The following is a 19317-nucleotide window of genomic DNA, read 5'->3' on the forward strand; positions in this document are numbered from 1 at the left end:
GAACTGGTGAAGCATGAAAGAGGTGTGGCTTACTTTGCGTTATATAATGATTCATTACTTTTATTTCAAGTATGGACAGTGTAGAAGGCAGACTTGTTAGTGCAAAGAACAAAATACTTTGTCGTCTTTAGTTACATCCCCTTACACTCTGAGTTCAAATTCTGCCTATTTCGCCTTTTACCTTTCAGCCTTCCAGAATCGATAAAATAAGTATGAGTAACCCTAACATAATCCTGTCACTCCTCCCAAAATGTACAGCTTTGTGCCTTTGTTAGCAAACATCAATATTGTTGTTGTTGTTGTTTGGGTAGTGGATTAGCAGAAACATTAGAACATCAGAAAAATGTGGTGTGGCATTTGTTCCAGCCCCTTACATGCTAAGTTTAAATCCCACCAGGGTCAACTTTGCCTCTCATCCTTTTGAGGTCAATAAAATAAAGTACCAGTTAAGTACTGAGGTCACTGGTATTGACTAATTATCTCACCATAGAATTATTGGCCTTGTACCTAAATCTAAAACATTATTATTATTATTATTATTATTATTATTATTATTGCCTTTGCACAGTTTCTAACGTTGGTAATGTATACTACAGTGTCAGCTGTTCACTAGCAGTGAACTAAGCTAACACCCTTTATTTTTTGAGCACCATTCAGAGTATCTGAGCGGTTCCAAGCAGTGCTGTTTTCTGCAAGTGCTCCACTCTTATTGCAGCCCTTATTTGTTTTGGAGAAGGCACTTGCCTTAGTTATTAGTGTGATTGTGGTTTTGTGGAATTTCCAGGAGTAACCCTTGGATGTTTCCATCCTTTTGGGAAATTTTTCTTTGAATTTTTTGTTTTTGTTTTTTTATATCCCTCCTTTTTCACACTTATAACCTTACAATTATGAGCTGAATAACCTATCCTCTTAGCCATGCACCTTCACTAATCTTCTATATCAATCTCAGCATTATAAGGAAACCTGCAAGTGCTGAATATTACCTTTGCTTTTCTGATTAAATACTAAACAAGATATATGAGGGGGTGCTGAAAAGTTCCTGGCTTTAAGGGTATCATGAAGGGCCTGGTTGAAGGCTCAACCTTCCAAGTTTTTTTACAGGGCTTAGAAAAAGTGAAGGGATACTGCAATAAATATGTGAATCTGAGAGAGGAATATGTTGAATAAAATCATAATTAACTGATCCTCCTGTATTTTACCCAAAGCCAGGTACTTTTCAGTACTTCCTTATATAATGGAACAAATTCATAAATAAGTGTTGTCAGTCAGGTAGACTGAGCTTAACAGAGTTACTTGACTTGTACAAGAGCGCATCACTAATTATAGTGAAATTTAACCATTTGACATGAAATTTAACCCTTTTGACATCAACCTGGCTGGATTCTCTGATACAAACATCATTTTAAGTAACCTAGATTTAAACTTTACGCCAAAATTTCATGTTGGTTTATGTTTCAAATGCCATCATAATAATGACGAAGTTATTTTCTTAAATTCTTCATGATTTGCAAAATTATCTGAGACAAAATCCTTGTATTTCAAACAGGAATATGATAACAAAAGGATTGAACATAGCAACCCAGTACTTTGAACTATCAACAAATATGTTTTTTCTTTGTATTATTGATAAAAAAAATTTTTTAATTCATGTTTTTTTTATGTTTAGAATTTTACCTTAGATGCATTAAAGTTTTTTTTTTTTTTTTTTTTTTTTTTTTTTTTTTAGTATAATAATTAAAATCTACTTGTAGGTAATTCAGATAATGTAAAATGTCAGCTGCTGAATCTCCTTGGAAGATTTCCTGCCAATACCATGATCTGCCCTATTTATACAGACTGGAAAAATCTTGAAGTAAGTTATTCAATAAAGCAACACATATATATTCACACACGCATACATGCATATGCATATGTATGTGTGTGTGTATACATATATATATATATATATATATATATATATATATATATATATATATATATTCGTTTTATTCTTTTATTTGTTTGTCATTTGACTGTGGCCATGCCGGAGCACCACCTTTAGTCAAACAAATCAACCCCAGGACTTATTCTTTGTAAAGCTACTACTCATTTTATCGGTCTCTTTTGCCAAACCGCTAAGTTATAGGGATATATACACACATACACATACACACACACATATATATATACAACGGGTTTCTTTCAGTTTCCATCTTCCAAATCCACTCACAAGGCTTTGGTCGGCCCGAGGCTATTGTAGAAGATAGTTGCCCAAGGTGCCATGCAGTGGGACTGAACCCAGAACCATGTAGTTGGTAAGCAAGCTACTTACCACAAAGCCACTCCTACGCATATATATATATATATATATATATATATATATATATTTATATATATAGAAATAATTCTTTTCAATAGAAAAACACCCAAGTTGTGGAACCTCAGTCAGTTATATTGAAATAGTTAAGGGATGTTTTGAGCAGTTTAAAAATGTTTTGATAGAGTTGGAAGGACAGTTCCCACAACCTTTATAGGATTATGCGTTGTGTTTCTCAAAATAGTGAAACTGGTCAATGAGGAAGCGCCACAGGGTTGCAATTCTGGGAAGAAATGTCTTGGAAAAGTGTTGCTTCCCAACCACATGGTTCTGAATTCATCCTACTGTGTGGTGCCTTGGGCAAGAGTCTTCTATTATAGTCTCAGGCTGACCAAAGCCTTGTGAGTGGATTTCATAGGCAGAAACTCAAAGCAGCCCATCGTGTGTGTGTGTGTGCACATATACACACATACATGCGTGTGTTTATGACCCTGTAACTTACTGGTTCAGCAAAAAGAGACCAATAGAATAAGTACTAGGCCTTAAAAAAAGCCCTGGGATCAATTCATCGGATTAAAAATTCTTCAAGGTGGTGCCCCAGCATGGCCCTAATCTAACGACTGAAACAAAAGATGAAAGGTAATTCTGTATTTATTCAGTCCGAGTGTAAATGAGAAGAGAAGAAATAGGGCTATAAAGTGTGCTAGGGCAGAGATAATACACAGCTTAATTGGGAAAAAGTTCATTGAGATTGATATAGAGGGACCTTGTTAGAAAGAAGGCAAAAAAAATTGAGAAAAAGAATTTGGAACACAGTAAAATTGTTGAAACAATACTATTACTTCAGCAAAGTGACAGGCTGGCGGAAATGTTAGCACACTGGGCGAAATGCTTAGCAGTATTTCGTTTGTCTTTACGTTCTGGGTTCAAATTCCGCCAAGGTCGAATTTGCCTTTCATCCTTTCAGGGTTGATAAATTAAGTACCAGTTGTGTACTGGGGTCAATCTAATTGACTGGCCCCTTCCCCAAAATTTCAGGCCTTGTCATAGAGTAGAAAAGAATATTATTACTACAGCTGGCACAGCCAACCTTTTGATTTCTTCCTGTCTATGTGTCAATTAGCAAAATAACAGGCATGGCTGGTTCTTGGGATAAGCTGAAACAACCTTTACCTTAGATCATCATCATTGTCATAATCACCTTCATGATCACCATCATCGTCATCATCTTTATCATCATCATCAACACCCATTTTCCATGCTGGCATGGGTTGGATGGTTTGATAGGAGCTGGCAAGCTGGGGGGTTGCACCAACCATTAGTTGTCTATTTTGACATGATTTCTACAGCTGGATGCCCTTCTTAATGCCAGCTACTTTGCAGAGTGGACTAAGTGCTTTTTACATGGAGCCAGCAATTGTGCTTTTTACATTGCACCAGCATGGGTACTTTTTACATAGCGCTGGCACAGATATTGATGTCAAAGTAGGCAGTATAGATATCTCTTTGACAAACAACTGTTTAAAATAAAAAATAAAATAATGAAAAAATTTGCTGGATTTTATTATTTGTTTGATGTGAGATTCATTATAGAAATAATCTGGTGTACATCAAAATTTAATCTTTTTTAATATTTAGACAAGCAATTTGTCACATAAGCAGTTAGTTTGTCACAAAAATTGACAGGTGATAATAAAGCATACATAACCTGGCATTCTTTCTATTGTTGTTGAGCAGACAAGCAGATTGCCTTATAGTTGGACAAGCAAGTGATCACATGGTCAGATAGACAGTTATGTAGTTGAAGAGATAATCTGTATGTCACATTGTAGGATAGTTAGTGACCTAGGTTAGACAGACAATCTAATTACATGGTTGAGTAATATCATCATCATCATCATCATTTAACATCCACTTTCCATGCTAGCATGGGTTGGACGATTTGACTGAGGACTGGTGAAACCGGATGGCAACACCAGGCGCCAATCTAAATTTGGCAGAGTTTCTACAGCTGGATGCCCTTCCTAACGCCAACAATATATGAGAGTTAATAAAGTTAGAGTTTTCAAAAAAATATTGGATTAACTGAGATTGTCCTTTCAATTAGAAGACAATAACGCCCTCTAAAGGGATATTTAAAATCTGAAAACAAGTAGCAAGGGAGATAACAAAAGTAATGGTTTCAAATTTTGGCACAAGTCCACAATTTTAGAGGAGTGAATAAGTCAATTTTATTAGCTCTATTATTCAGCTGGTACTTATTTTATCAGTCTTAAAAGAATGAATGCCAAAGTCAACCTCAGCAGAATTTGAACTCAGGAACTCAAAATGTAAAGAGTCAGGCGACAAGCCACTATGCATTTAGGTATGATGCAGGCTTCTGCCTGGCCAGCTCCTGTCAAACCATCCAACCCATGCCAGTATAGAAGGAGGACATTAAACGATGATGATGATAATGACGATGTTGATGATGTGTGTGAGTGTATATATATATATATATATATATATGTGTGTATGTGTGTGTGAATGTACATCATCATCATCATCATCATCATCATCGTTTAACATCCGCTTTCCATGCTAGCATGGGTTGGACGATTTGACTGAGGACTGGTGAACCAGATGGCTATACCAGGCTCCAATCTGATTTGGCAGAGTTTCTACAGCTGGATGCCCTTCCTAACGCCAACCACTCTGAGAGTGTAGTGGGTGCTTTTACGTGCCACCAGCACGAAGGCCAGTCAGGCGGCACTGGCAACGGCCATGCTCAAAATGGTGTATTTTACGTGCCACCTGCACAGGAGCCAGTCCAGCAGTACTGGCAACGAATTCGCTCAAATGTCTTTGAAATATGACTGTTGGTTTCCCCATTTGGCTTTAAAGACAAGATCCAATCCTAACTACATTGTCTTTATTTTCAAAACATTTAGATTAACTTTTATAATTGAAGTTATCTCTATTGCATTCTTTTCTTCTCCAGATTTGAAATACTCTTAGAGAAGTTTTTTATCTTTCAGTTTCATTGCTTAATCATATGTGTATTTAGCATCATACAGAATTTCTTGCCTAAAGTACTTTTGCCCAACTCTATTGTTGACATCATGTGGTTGGACATGCACTCGGTGTCATTGATAGACATTAATCAGTTAATTAACTTCAAAGATATTTCAAATAAATTAACGTCATATCAAATATTTTGATAAGAGCAGGAAGTAGTCAGATAAGTTGTGAAAAGCCAATGTCATGGCCAACGTGATTTATAGCATAATAAACATGTTTATGAATTGGAGAATGAGAGAAATAAGGAGACTGGCATGACATTGCTTAGATGGTAGAGAAACAGACTAGTGGCTTTTCAGTATTTATTGAGAAATTTTACTGCATCCCCCACAATGCACTCTAGGCAGATTCCACATTCTGTGCACCAGCAAATGATGATCAGATTGGCTAAAATAATGGTTAAAGTTGGTCTAAGGATCAACTCTGGGAAAACCGAGGTGATGCAGGCCAATGTGTAAGGAGAGATGCAAATTTTTATGAATCAGGAACCTTTTGAAAATGTCACCGACTTCAGCTACCTGAGTAGCATTATTGCAACAGAGGAGAGATACTGAGGCAATTGTCAGCTTTAGAGTAGAGCATGCAGCAGCAGAGCTCAGAGGAATAAACAAGATCTGGGCAAGCACTTTGATTAGCAACTGTATGAAGATCCTGCTGTACCAGATCATTGTCCTGCAAACAGCAATTTTTGCAGGAAAATGACTGCCGAGATCGCTCAGAGGTTGAAAACATTCCACTAATAGTGTCTGCAGACTCACAAACTTTGAAGTCCTCAGAAGAGTCGATCTGTGAAGCCTTCAGGTGTTTGTGACAGAAAGAATAGGGAGACTTATAGGTCATGTTTTCTGACTGTCAGAAGAACGAGTCCTCAAGACAGCTATACAATGAGTACCTCTATAGTAGTACTCCGCAACTATTATGCCACAGCACACTGGTGTGCCATGAGACGATGCTAGGTGTGCCACAGTGTAACCTGAATATAATTTTTTTTCTATACTTTTAGTTCAGGTGTGCTGCCAAATTTTGAAAAGAATATAAGTGTACTGCAAGGGACAAAAGGTTGCAGTGCATTGATCTAGAGGAATGAAGGAAGAGAGGCATGGTGCACCACCTTCAAAGATCTGAGGCAACATAGCATCACCTGGGAAGGTGCAGGTGATTTTGCTCAAAACTGGGACTATTAGAGATGTATTGCTGTCCAATTTACAAATCAACTGTGCAGGAGGAACTGAGACTGAAGTTGACTTTGCCTTTCATTTTTATGGTGCCAATAAAATAATTAACAGTATTGCATTGTGGATGAATTACTTGGCTATACTATATTTTAGGATAAGGTGGCTTTGTACATCATCATTATCGTCGTCGTCGTTTAATGTCTGCTTTCCATGCTGGCATGGGTTGGATGGTTTGACTGAGGACTGGTGAGCCAGAAGGCTGCCACTGACGTAGCTGATGACAGTACCGCCTGATTGGTACTCGTGCCAGTGGAACGTTAAAAGCACATCCAAGCATGATCGTTGCCAGGGCCACGCATTGGCTCCCATGCCGGTGGCACATAAAAAGCACCATTCGAGTGTGAATTTGTACCTTGTGAATAATAAATCTTTTAAATATACAATTAGAAAATTTCACTAAGATGTTAAAATGAACAGAAGATATTGATCAGACTATTCTGACGGATACAAGTATGACAATTGAAAAGTGTTATCTAATTGGTGTTATTTGTAAACAGTTTTGTAATTTAAAAGAAATTTTTTCTTTTATCAGAGTTGAGTGTTTTTAAGTGTATTTCATCAATTGTCAATTAGTCATACAATTTCTTTAAGTATAAAGTTCAACAGTTACAAAAGGAATAAGTACAATGGATGTCGTCATCATTATCATCATAATTTAACATTCACTTTTCCATGCTTGCATGGGTCAGGCAGAATCTGTTGAGACAGATTTTTCTATGACTGAATAAACTTTATTATCAACCCTCACCTGTTTTCTAGCAAGGTGTTATTTTCTCATGGTTAGACCTGTTTCTACAGGATATCGGAAAAGGGTTGGCACTGTTTGTATGGTGCATATGTTTGTCAAGGAGACAAGCATAAATGTATTCACTTGCACACACATACACACAGCTACACCTGAATATATGTGTGTGTGTGTGTGTGTGTATATATATATATATATATATATATATATATATATATATATATATGCACATCTGAACGTAGAGTGTAACCGGCCCACTTATGAGTAACCCTCATTCATTGCGAAGACCTATTGAGGCAAGCATAAAGAAATCAAAATCGCTGACATGGTCGATGGCAGTACTGCCTGATTGGCACTTGTGTCAGTGGAGTGTTAAAAGCACCCACTACACTCTCGGAGTGGTTGGCATTAGGAAGGGCATCCAGCTGTAGAAACACTGCCAGATCAGATTGGGGTCCGGTCCAGCCTCTTGGCTTCCAGACCCCAGTCAAACCGTCCAACCCATGCCAGCATGGAAAACGGACGTAAAACGATGATGATGATGATGATTATACATATATATATATATATATATATATATATATATATATATATATACATACACTACAAGCTTCTTTTGTTTCCGTCTAGCAAATTTACTCACAAGGCAAATCTGTGTGTATCATATATATATGCACGTGTGTGCATGTCTGTCTGTTATGACTTCTGACAGCAAATTGTCCACCCATTTTAAGCCTTTGTAGACATGTGTAATAAGAGATCCCTAAAAGAACAGTAAGGGTTAGTAATAGAATGAGCATTCATCTGTAAAACAATGCTTCAATAATATATTCATCTAACCCATGTAAGCATAGAAAAATGGACGTAAATCGAACAAATATATGCCTGTACACACCAACACACACACACACACACACACGTCTATATATGCAAAGTGAAAGAGAAGAGCAGCGAGTGTACTATGAAGCATTTAGGTGAGCATTTATTGACTCACAACTTAATTATTCAAAGTTGCATGTACATGTCCAATCGGCAAGATTTGGACGCCTGATCAGTTAGACATGTGTTCCCATGCCTGTGAATTATTAACAACGCACGCATAGACACATGCGAGATATAGAAAATTTAAATTAGTTGTAAAACACTTCAATTAAAGAAATTAAGATATTCTTTGTAAAGTTCATTTGACTTTTTTTTTCTTTTTTTTTTTTTTTTCTGATATGTAAAAGTAGGGTATATATAATTTAATATAATCTTATTATTTGTTAATTTTCTCAGTTAATAAGATTATAAATTGACTGGTAGGCAGACGCACACAGTGACGTTTACTCTTATCAACTATGAAAACTGGAGTTACCTCCCTTATCGGATTTTTTGATATTGTCTAGTCGCTCGAAGGACAATATTCATTATTTGTAGCTTCTTTTAGTGAGACTAATGTTATTGTTTTGTTTGAACAGTTGTTAGGAGAAACACATAAAAAATATTACAAGATACTTCGGAGGTTTTTTAGTGTAAGATTAGGATTTGAGATATATTAACGATGATTACAGGAGAAGTGGAAATATTGACTGGGTTGATTTGAATGTGGAATGAAAATTACTAGTTCAGAATACAAGCAACTGGAGTGGTTGGTAGTGGAGCAGAGGAGAAACAGAACATTTTTGAGTGATTGATCAAAGCATCGTGGTTACTGAGTCATTGCCAATCAGTTGAATAACTTTCTTTTGAATGTGATCTCAGGTGTCTACGAGTGAAACAGAAACATCCAAAATAAGTGATCAGTGTTCTGAAGTGGGCCACATTTAGGCTCTATAATATGTTAGTACACATTTCCTGGTCCTGAAGAGGAAACTATAATCTTTGGAATAACATACTGACAATGTTATGTAAAGTTGTGAGAGATGAAAAATTGTAAAACCTGACTGTTATAGCAAGTTTCAGGCATTTTATTTGCAGTGTTAGAAATAGGACCATTGTTGGTCAAGGTTAACCATGCATCTGCACATGTGTAGGCCTGTCGAAGATTTTGTTGAAGAAAACTGTTGGTTGCCCATGCCTACAAGTCTTCTTTCTTTGTGCCACTGATATTTATCCAAAGGAAGCCGGCGAGTTGGCAGAAACATTAGCACGCCGTTTAAAATTCTTAGCGGTATTTCGTCTGCCCTTACGTTCAGAGTTCAAATTCCGCCGAGGTCGACTTTGCCTTTCATCCTTTCGGGGTTAATAAATTAAGTACCAATGACGCGCTGGGGGTCGATGTAATCGACTTAACCCCTTTGTCCTTGTTTGTCCCCTCTATGTTTAGCCCCTTGTGGGCAATAAAGAAATAAGAAACGTTAGGGCGCCGGGCGAAATGCTTAGCGGTATTTCGTCTGTCTACGTTCTGAGTTCAAATTCCGCTGAGGTCAACTTTGCCTTTCAGCCTTCCGGGGTCGATAAGTTAAGTACCAGTTGCGTACTAGGGTCGATCTAATCGACTGGCCCCCTCCTCAAATATGTGCCTAGAGTAGAAAAGAATATTTATCCAAAGGAAAGACCACCTGTGTGTGCCAATAGAACTGGGTGCTTGTATCATCACAAGTGATGCTGTCAAAATACCAACAGCTGAAACAGATATTGGTTTCAAATTTTGGCACAAGGCCAGCAATTTCCGGGGATGGGGCTAAGTTGTTTATATCAACCCCAGTGATCAGCTGGTACTTATTTTATTGCACCCCCGCCCCCCAAGGATGAAAGGCAAAGTTGACCTCAGTGTTATTTGAACTCAGGATTTCGAGATGGGTGAAATGTCGCTAAACATTTTGTCTTGTGCAGTATCGATTCTGCCAGCTTACCGCCTTAGCTGAAACATCATCATCATTTAACGTCCATTTTCCATGCTGGTATGGGTTGGACGGTTTGATTGAGGACTGGCAAGCTAGTAGGCTACACCAGGCTCCAATCTGATCTGGCAAGGTTTCTACAGCTGGATGCCCTTCCTAATGCCAACCACTCCAAGAGTATAGTGGGTGCTTTTTATGTGCCACCAGCACTCGCATCAACCTATGCTTGAATAGTGTTTATTACATGCCACCTGCACAGGGAGCCAGTCAGGTGGCACTGGCATTGGCCACAACTATGATTTCACTTGACTCAACAGGTCTCAAGCACAGCATATCACCTGATGATTGAAGGGTACTTTTAGATGGGCTGGTTATGCGACACTGGTATTAGTCACAGCAGCGATCTCACTTTCCTTGCTGGGTCTTCTCAACCACACCATATCTCCAAAGGTCTCGGTCTCTTATCATTACCTCTGTGAGGCCCAACATTCGAAGGTCATGCTTCACCACCTCATCCCGTGTCTTCCTGGGCCTAAGGTTTACCACCTTAGCTGAAACAGATATTGCAAAGCATTTGGTTGACCTTACAGTTTTCTCAATCTACTGTCCTAGATTGATTTTTTTTTTTTTTTAATCAACCCTGAAAGGATGAAAGCAAGATTGACCTTAATGGGATTTGAACTCAGATTGCAAAGAGCTGGAATAAATACCACAAGGCAGTCTGTCCAATGCTCTAATTGTCTCAGCCAATTTGCTGCCTATTGTTTATGTGCAGCAATTATATCATTGAATTGTTGAAAGAGATTTTTGTCCCTGTTGCAGGATGCTTTTGAGGTTTTAAGGTTTCTGTTAATAGTCACAGAATATGAAGAATTGGGCTCGTACGTGGATGATGCTGAAGGAAGAATATCAAAGGCATAATTGAACATTGGTCAAGTGTGAAGTTGATAGAATGTCTTCTCAGAAATAGTCCTGTCAATACACAGTGATAAGGCAGTTTGGAAACTTCTGGTTCAAGGTATGAAAAACAGATAAAGTCTATAGCTATGAGGTTCTGTTGTCAGACACAGTCAAAGGCTTTGCTGATGTTAGGAGAAACAGCATTGCTTTCACTAAAGTTCTGAAAGGCAAGATACTACTGCTGTAAGTTTCTGCTAACTATGATTTTATACCAACCGTACAGTCGGTTATTGGAAAAAAGAAAGTAAAATGAAAGCGATAAAGGTGCTGAGTGTTTATGACTTGTGAAGTTATCTCCCTTAGTCCAAGCACATTCTTTTATTATATTCATGTGTAATAATTCGAGTTCACGTAAGGCAGTGGTTCTGAACCAGGGTCCATATAAGATTTTATTGTTAAAATTTATGTGCAGTAAGTTAGTTATACTCCTACAACACAGAAAATATTTTAATTTTTTTTATACATTCCTGACTAATATTTAATTATAAAAATTTAATAAGATTTTATTTCAACATTGAATGCTTATGGGGATCTGATAGAGTAAAATATAGGAATTAAAGGAGTCCATTGGCAAAAAATGGTTGAGAACCACTGATGTAGGTAGTGTTCAAGCATCATTATGGCTGATATACATTAAAAGAAACTAAATGGCTAAAGATAAAGTAAAGTGAGATTGCAGCCATGCTTGTCCAGACCAGTTAAGAGTACCTCTCATGCATCATGCAATATGATATGCTTGAGAAGATCTGTTGAGTCAAGTAAAACCAATATCATAGCTGAGGCCAGTGTCCCCTGACTGACTCCCATGCTGATGGTACATAAAAAGCACCATCCAAATGTGGCTGATGCCAGTATTCCTTGACTGGCTCCCATGCTGGTGGCATGTAAAAAGCACTATCCGAATGTGATTGATGCCAAGCCCACCTGACTGGCTCCTGTGCCAACCACTCCAAGAGTGTAGTGGGTGCCCACTACACTCTTGGAGTGGTTGGCGTTAGGAAGGGCATCCAACTGTAAAGAGACATTGCCGGATCAGATTGGAGCCTGGTGCAGCCGCTGGCTCTCCAGACCTCAAACAAACCATCCAACCCATGCCAGCATCAAAAATGGACGTTAAGTGATGATGATGATGAATTGAGTAAATGTTTGTGATTTAAAATAGATAACTCTTAAGCAATATGGGGTTTGGAAGATATTAATTTTATTTGTATGTTTAGAGAAAGAAACGGAGCAGGCATTGCAACTAATAGTTGGAAGACTGCAAGCTGGCAGAAACATCAGCATGTCTGTATTTACATTCTGAGTTCAAATTCTGCCCAGGTCAACTTTGCTGGGGGGGGGGGGGATAAATTAAGTACCAGTTGCGTACTGGGGTCAATCTGATCAACTGGCTCGCTCCCCCAAAATTTCAGGCCTTGTGCCTAGAGTTGAAAAGAATAATTGTTTACAGCTGGAAATAAACCATTAAGAGTTTAATGTCTTGATCAGTAACTCAGCATAACAACAGTTTAAAGATATCACAATAATTAACCTTAAAAGTCAGTATGACAGCCGTCAACTTCTATTTGGGATTACTTAGTCGTCATCATCGTTTAATGTCTGTTTTTCATGCTGGTATGGGTTGGATGGTTCAATAGGAACTAAGAAGTCAGAAGACTGCGAAGCTCTGCTGTCAGCTTTGTCATGATTTCTAGTTGCATGCCCTTCCTAACACCAACCACTTTACAGAATGAGCTGGGTGCTTTTTACATGGCACCAGCGACAACGAGGTCACCAAATAACTTGCAAGACAAGACTTCTCTTAGAGGGAGGGAGTTGTATTGAGGGACTGGAGAAGGTGTCTTGCATTGGAGGAGAAACATGGTTACCTCAGGTGGAGAAAGAGAAGATGGTGAAGATGTGACTGGGAATTGGAGAGAGTGAGTGATAGAAGAGGATGTGGTGGTTGGGCAAAGGCAGAGGGATGGGATATTAGGAAGATGTCTATTTTATACAGTCTAAAATTCTTTCTTTTCCAGTGTTTGCCAGCAAACCCTAATAGTGTATGGATCCCTGTAACCAGTACCACAACACCAGATGACTTATATCCGAAAGAATCATCTTCTCTTCAGGGGTAAAGTAGCCAAAGAATATTTTTCATAATAATATTTAAACTTGTATATAGGTGTTGTCTAATTTTGTTTTGCGTTTGGGACCCTTGCATTTTTTTTTTTTTTTCTGTTATTAAGCCCTAAGTCAGTGCCAAAAATTCAAACCTTTCACCAAAGACTTTTCAGCCTTGACTATCCCTTAGATATCAAATAGATATACTTGCTCTTCTTAAGATTGTAGGGTGAAATTTGAGGGAGATTTGGTTGCTATTTCTAGCAAATCAAGTAACCATGTATAGACTCCCCTATTGGTGTTTTGGTGGCATGCAGTAGAGAAATACCTGAATCTGAGCAGAGTAAATACTTTTATTGCCAAACCTTCAAGCACAAGATAGGTTGGGGTTATTTCCACCACATTGGCTAGATCAAATAATGGGTTTCGTGTTTGGGATAAGATTTCATTACATCAGCTTACTCATTTAGTTGTTAGTTTTTATTTTTGTTTTTTGCATCAATATTATTTTTATTCAATGTTTAATATTATTGAATAGAAAATACAATTGGCACTCCGTCGCTTACGACGTCGAGGGTTCCAGTTGATCCGATCAACAGTACAGCCTGCTCGTGAAATTAACATGCAAGTGGCTGAGCACTCCACAGACACGTGTACCCTTAACGTAGTTCTCAGGGATATTCAGCGTGACACAGTGTGACAAGGCTGACCCTTTGAATTACAGGCACAACAGAAACAGGAAGTAAGAGTGAGAGAAAGTTGTGGTGGAAGAGTATAGCAGGGTTTGCCACCATCCTCTGCTGGAGCCTCGTGGAGCTTTAGGTGTTTTCAATCAATAAACACTCACAACGCCCAGTCTGGGAATTGACACCGCGATCCTATGACTGCGAGTCCGCTGCCCTAACCACTGGGCCATTGCGCCTCCACATAAAATACAGTAAGTTGGCAACATCAGTAAAGTGTTTTAAGATATTTAACTTTGTTTCCTTTAGTGTTCTGAGTTCAAGTCCAACTAGCACAAACAGTTTGCTTTTTCTTTGTCATTCTGAGTAGTTAAACCACATATCAGTAGTGTACTAGGAGTGATGTAATTGACTATTTTCCTTTCTTTCAGAATTTTTACCTTATTATCTATTTTGCTGAGAAAAAAAATGTACTACGGTAAAAACTATTTTATAAAATGTCATTATGAAATTCTCCATTTCTGTTCACAGAAATGAAGAGGACAGCAAGGACAGAGAAAATCTTTGTGATTTGCTCCATAGAATAGCTGATAATTTACCTTTGGCAGGTAAGGAGATCAATTCTTTTGCTTTCTAGGATTAGAAGGTTCTTGTATGTTCATGATGCTAATACTCAGCAATATCTTCATTTCTCTTCCATTAATTTTTATTGTGTCTATAAAAGCTGTTAAGCTTTTGTTTTTGAAGGAATTTTACAAACTTTTCAACCACAATGCCATGCCTTAATAATAGTAGTTAATAAATCTCCAATGGTATTCATTTTCAGCTGAATATCTTGGAACAGTGTGAAATAAAATGCCTTTCTCAAGGCCACAATGTGTCGCCCTGTTCAAGAATTGAACCCACAACCCTATAATTGTGAGCCTAACATCCTAACCACTAGGCTACACACATTCACATATACACACATAGCTATGTATAGAAAATATACAGAATATACTTACCATCATCATCATCATCACTTAACATTCGTTGTCCATGCTGGCATGGGTTGGACAGTTTGACCATGGATGGTAAGCTGGAAGGCTGCACCAGACTCCAGTCTGATTTGGTATGGTTTTCTACATCTGGTTGCTCTTCCCAATGCCAACCACTTCGAGAGTGTAATGGGTGCTTTTACATGCCACTGGCATGGGTGTTATTTGTGTGACACTAGTATCTGCGATTTTGCTCAGCTTGATGGGTCTTCTTAAGCACGACATAATGTCAAAGGTCTTGGTCATTGCCTCCATGAGGCCCAACACTCAAAAGGAGCTCAACCACTTTGCCTCTGCAGAGCCCAGTGCTCGAAAGGAACTTGGCCACTTTGCATTTGTGAGGCCCAACACTCAAAAGGAACTCAGCCACTTTGCCTCCAGGAAGCTCAACTCTTGAAAGGAACTCAGCCACTTTGCCTCCGTGAGGCCCAATGCTCGAACAGTGCTCTTTACATGCCACCGGCATGGGTGCCACTTATGTGACACCAACATCAGCCATGACTATGATTTCACTTGGCTTACCATATATATTTGTACTGTGCGTGAGAAGACCCGGCAAGCCAAGTAAGATCGTTGCCAGTGCCCCTGGACTGGCTTGTGCGGGTGGCACATAAAAGACACCATTTCGAGCGTGGCCGTTGCCAGTATCGCCTGACTGGCCTTCGTGCAGGTGACACGTAAAAGCACCTACTACACTCTCTGAGTGGTTGGCGTTAGGAAGGGCATCCAGCTGTAGAAACTCTGCCAAATTTAGATTGGAGCCTGGTGTTGCCATCCGGTTTCACCAGTCCTCAGTCAAGTCGTCCAACCCATGCTAGCATGGAAAGCAGACGTTAAACGATGATGATGATGATGATGATATATATATATATATATATATATATATATACGAGGATAATCCCAAAAGTAAGGTCTCCAATGTGATGGGGATACAGGGAAATTGTGTGAGGCTATTGGCAACACTTGTGTTTGTTGTGCATGTGCCTTCCGCTGCGTGAGCCTCGCTGTCGTGCTCAGTCTTGGCTTGCCAGTTGTATCTGATGGGGCTCCTGATTGACGCTACCGCCAAATGTGAAGTTCGCACAGTTATTCAGTTTTTGAATGCAAAAGGCATTAAACTGATTGAAATTCATCGCCATTTAATGGAAGTGTATGGCAAGTCATGCATGGATGTCAAAAACGTCTGCAAGTGGTGTAGGGAGTCACACGGTCAGATATACATGGGTTTATTAGCATTTTCAAATTTATAATTATGGATATCATGCTGATGAGTGAAACGAATCTTTATATTCTAATCAAGAACCGTCGTACATGATTAACTAACGGCAGGTTTGTTTTGTTTGTCTTCGGTTTTGTTCTATGTGTGCCATAAATATCACCATCAGTTGGAGAAAAAATTGTAGTTAGAATTAGTAGTTTTTAACTGCTATTTCTAATTTTTCAGTATGTTGGTGAAGCAACTCCTGCTGATCCCTATATGTTTATAATTATAAATGGTTTACCGATAAAGGTTTTTTTGCATACTGAACTACTTGGCAAAATTGTTAATTATTAATTTATTAATTAATTGGCAATTCGCTGCCCTATATTGATAAACACACACACACACACACACACACAAATACTCACATTTTACAGTACAATGTAAAAAGCACTCATGTCTGCCCCACCTGGCAGCGCTTGTGCTGGTGCCACGTTAAAAGCACCCAGCATTCACTGTAAAGGGGTTGGTGTTATGAAGGGCATCCAGCCATAGAAACCATGCCAGATCAGACTGGAACATGGTGCATCTCACCGGCTTGCCAGCTCTGATCAAACCATTCAACCCATGCCAGCATGGACTACAGTTGTTAAAGAATGATGATTCAAAATGTACATGCAATGCATATCATGAACATGTTCAAAATGTTTACTTCTCTACACAAAAGTGATTCATCTATATACAGTGTATATAAACTATATACAGACAATATGTACAAAATATCTACTTATGATGAAAGCAGTATTTGCCATATTTCTGTCTCATGTACAAAGATTATTTATATTTATGTTGTAGGAAGTATTGTGGACATTATTGTTGACTTCTCAGAGGTGGCTGACCTTGATGATGAGTAAGTATACTCATTTAACCCTTCTTAGTTACTTTTTACTTCTTTATTGTTGTTGCTATTTCTCTTGGCTTCAGTTTACACAGGATGTTATTCTCACTTTGCAGTGAGTTTTAGCTGAAATATTATAACAAAAGGATTAAAGCATAAGGCAAATTACTGCCTAATTAAAATAAAGTTAATTATACATTTTATCACCTAGAATATATAATAATATTTTATATATTTTGACCAATATATAGATAGATTTATCTTTAAACATAATGTTAAATAACTACTCCTGTACTTGTGTATATATATATATATATATATATATATATATATATATATATATATATATATAGTATGTCCACTAACCATCTTTGTTTTATATAGTGTGTCCTACAGTCATTTCTGTACATATTTCTGTACTTATTTATTCAGTCTTTATTACTATAGATACTATTGCAAGCATTTGTTATTTGATGCTATATGAACCAATCATATACTCATTTCTTATAGTGTTTTACTATTAAACTTCAATATATATTAACAATTGAAATCATATTTATCATTTTTTATTAGGAATTAAAATCCTCAAATGGAATAAGATTACAATAAAACTTAAAATCTTATGTTTACCATTTATTATTTGTATTCTCACATTATTGAAGATTGGATCCACTTGAGCCATATTTCAGGTAGTAACATCTATTAATTGTCCTTCAAGCTTTCTTTGACTACTGATGGACATCAGAGCATAAAATGAGTAAAAACAATGTTTTTAGTGCCTGAAATATGAGAAGGTACTGCAAGAAGTGACAACCTTTTTAGAAAACTATGCATATTTGCAATATTAGGTTATGAATAAGTGCAAATGCTGCCAAGGTAGATGCTGCCGTCATTCATTTCAGAGTCATTAAAATAAGTATTAGTTGAATACAGGGGGCAGTGTAACTGACTTCCCCACCCACTCAGAACTGCTACCAAAATTAGAAAGAATATTAAATTATTTTCAAGTCTTGTACTGCATTGTTGAAATCAGAAATCTTACATACATTCACCAGCTACCAAACATGTACAGGTATTGACTTTGTTGACAAAAATCCTTTTGCATACTTTTATATCCTTGTATGTTGGGTATATAATATAATGAAGCAGAAGGGAAAGAAAGTATTTACACAATGCACTACTATTACACGAGACTCAATGCTCTATATCAACAGCTCACAGTGAACAGCTACCAACCCGAACTGCCAATTGCTCACAGTTCTTTACTTTATAACGAGACAGTCCACCTTCAGTTACTTGGTGGGGTAGTCAGATTTCTTCCACAACACTACTAATTTGTAAATGAAGAGATAAATCTAATCTTAATCCTGCTGTTCTCTTATAAGATAAAATGTGTAAATTATATACTGATTGTATCAAATAATCTGTTTTCTTTCTAAAGCATTCTGCCAGTCTTACATGGTGTTCTCAAACGCTATCAGTTGTGGCTGTGTGCCAGCATCTTCATCATTTATGTACCTGATACTGGAAAAGATATGAATAACCCTAACAACATTGATGTATTATTGGAGGTTTGGGCTGTAGACTGCCTACCATCTTTGGATCAAGTGACAATTCCACAGAACCTTGCTTGGAAAGGAAATATCATTTTAGTTGACAAACAGGTAAGTTACATAGTTTTCGTTCAAACAGGTCCTGATAAACTCCTCCTCATAGACCACAAAACCATCCAGGATAATTATTTCACTATTATGTGTACAGAAAGACAAGCAATTAGATTAGTTAAGTATAGCAGAAATTCTTGCTGCTATGGATGTGGTAGTAAAAGCCACTTGAAGGCTGACTAGCCTGAGGATTCTTATAAAATAAAGAAAGACAATGACAAACAACAGCAATAGCAACAACAATTATTGGTCCCTGAAACTGTTGTCACTAGAGTACCGCTGGTTGCCACTGAGGGTAGTAATAAAAAATTCTTTTCTATTCTAGGCACAAGGCCCAAAACTCTTGGAAAGGGGGCCAGTCAATTAGATCAACCCCAATACACAACTGGCACTTAATTTAAGGACCCTGAAAGGATGAAAGGCAAAGTCAACCTTGGTGGAATTTGAACTCAGAATGTAAAGACAGATGAAATACTGCTAATGTTTCTTATTTCTTTATTGCCCACAAGGGGCTAAACATAGAGGGGGCAAACAAGGACAGACAAACGGATTAAGTCGATTACATCGACCCCAGTGCGTAACTGGTACTTAATTTATCGACCCTGAAAGG

General features: G+C 37.8%; 1 protein-coding gene across 3 annotated transcripts in view; it reads left to right on the top strand.

The window, feature by feature from the left end:
* LOC106870238 (mdm2-binding protein) overlaps positions 1–19317 on the top strand; it is a 46867-nt gene that overhangs the window by 8766 nt on the left and 18784 nt on the right. For 2 of the 3 annotated variants that reach the window (XM_089354334.1, XM_089354336.1), the window contains exons 2-6: positions 1752–1852; positions 13140–13234; positions 14439–14515; positions 17001–17055; positions 18485–18707. In XM_089354334.1, the coding sequence (XP_089210460.1) occupies positions 1752–1852; positions 13140–13234; positions 14439–14515; positions 17001–17055; positions 18485–18707 (551 nt within the window). Of the gene's footprint in view, positions 1–1726; positions 1853–13139; positions 13235–14438; positions 14516–17000; positions 17056–18484; positions 18708–19317 lie in introns of all 3 variants that reach the window. The other variant, XM_089354335.1, reaches the window with a different exon arrangement.

The sequence above is a fragment of the Octopus bimaculoides genome, chromosome 6 (assembly GCF_046866305.1).
Source record: "Octopus bimaculoides isolate indiv1 chromosome 6, ASM4686630v1, whole genome shotgun sequence".
Classification (NCBI taxonomy): Eukaryota; Metazoa; Mollusca; class Cephalopoda; order Octopoda; family Octopodidae; genus Octopus; species Octopus bimaculoides.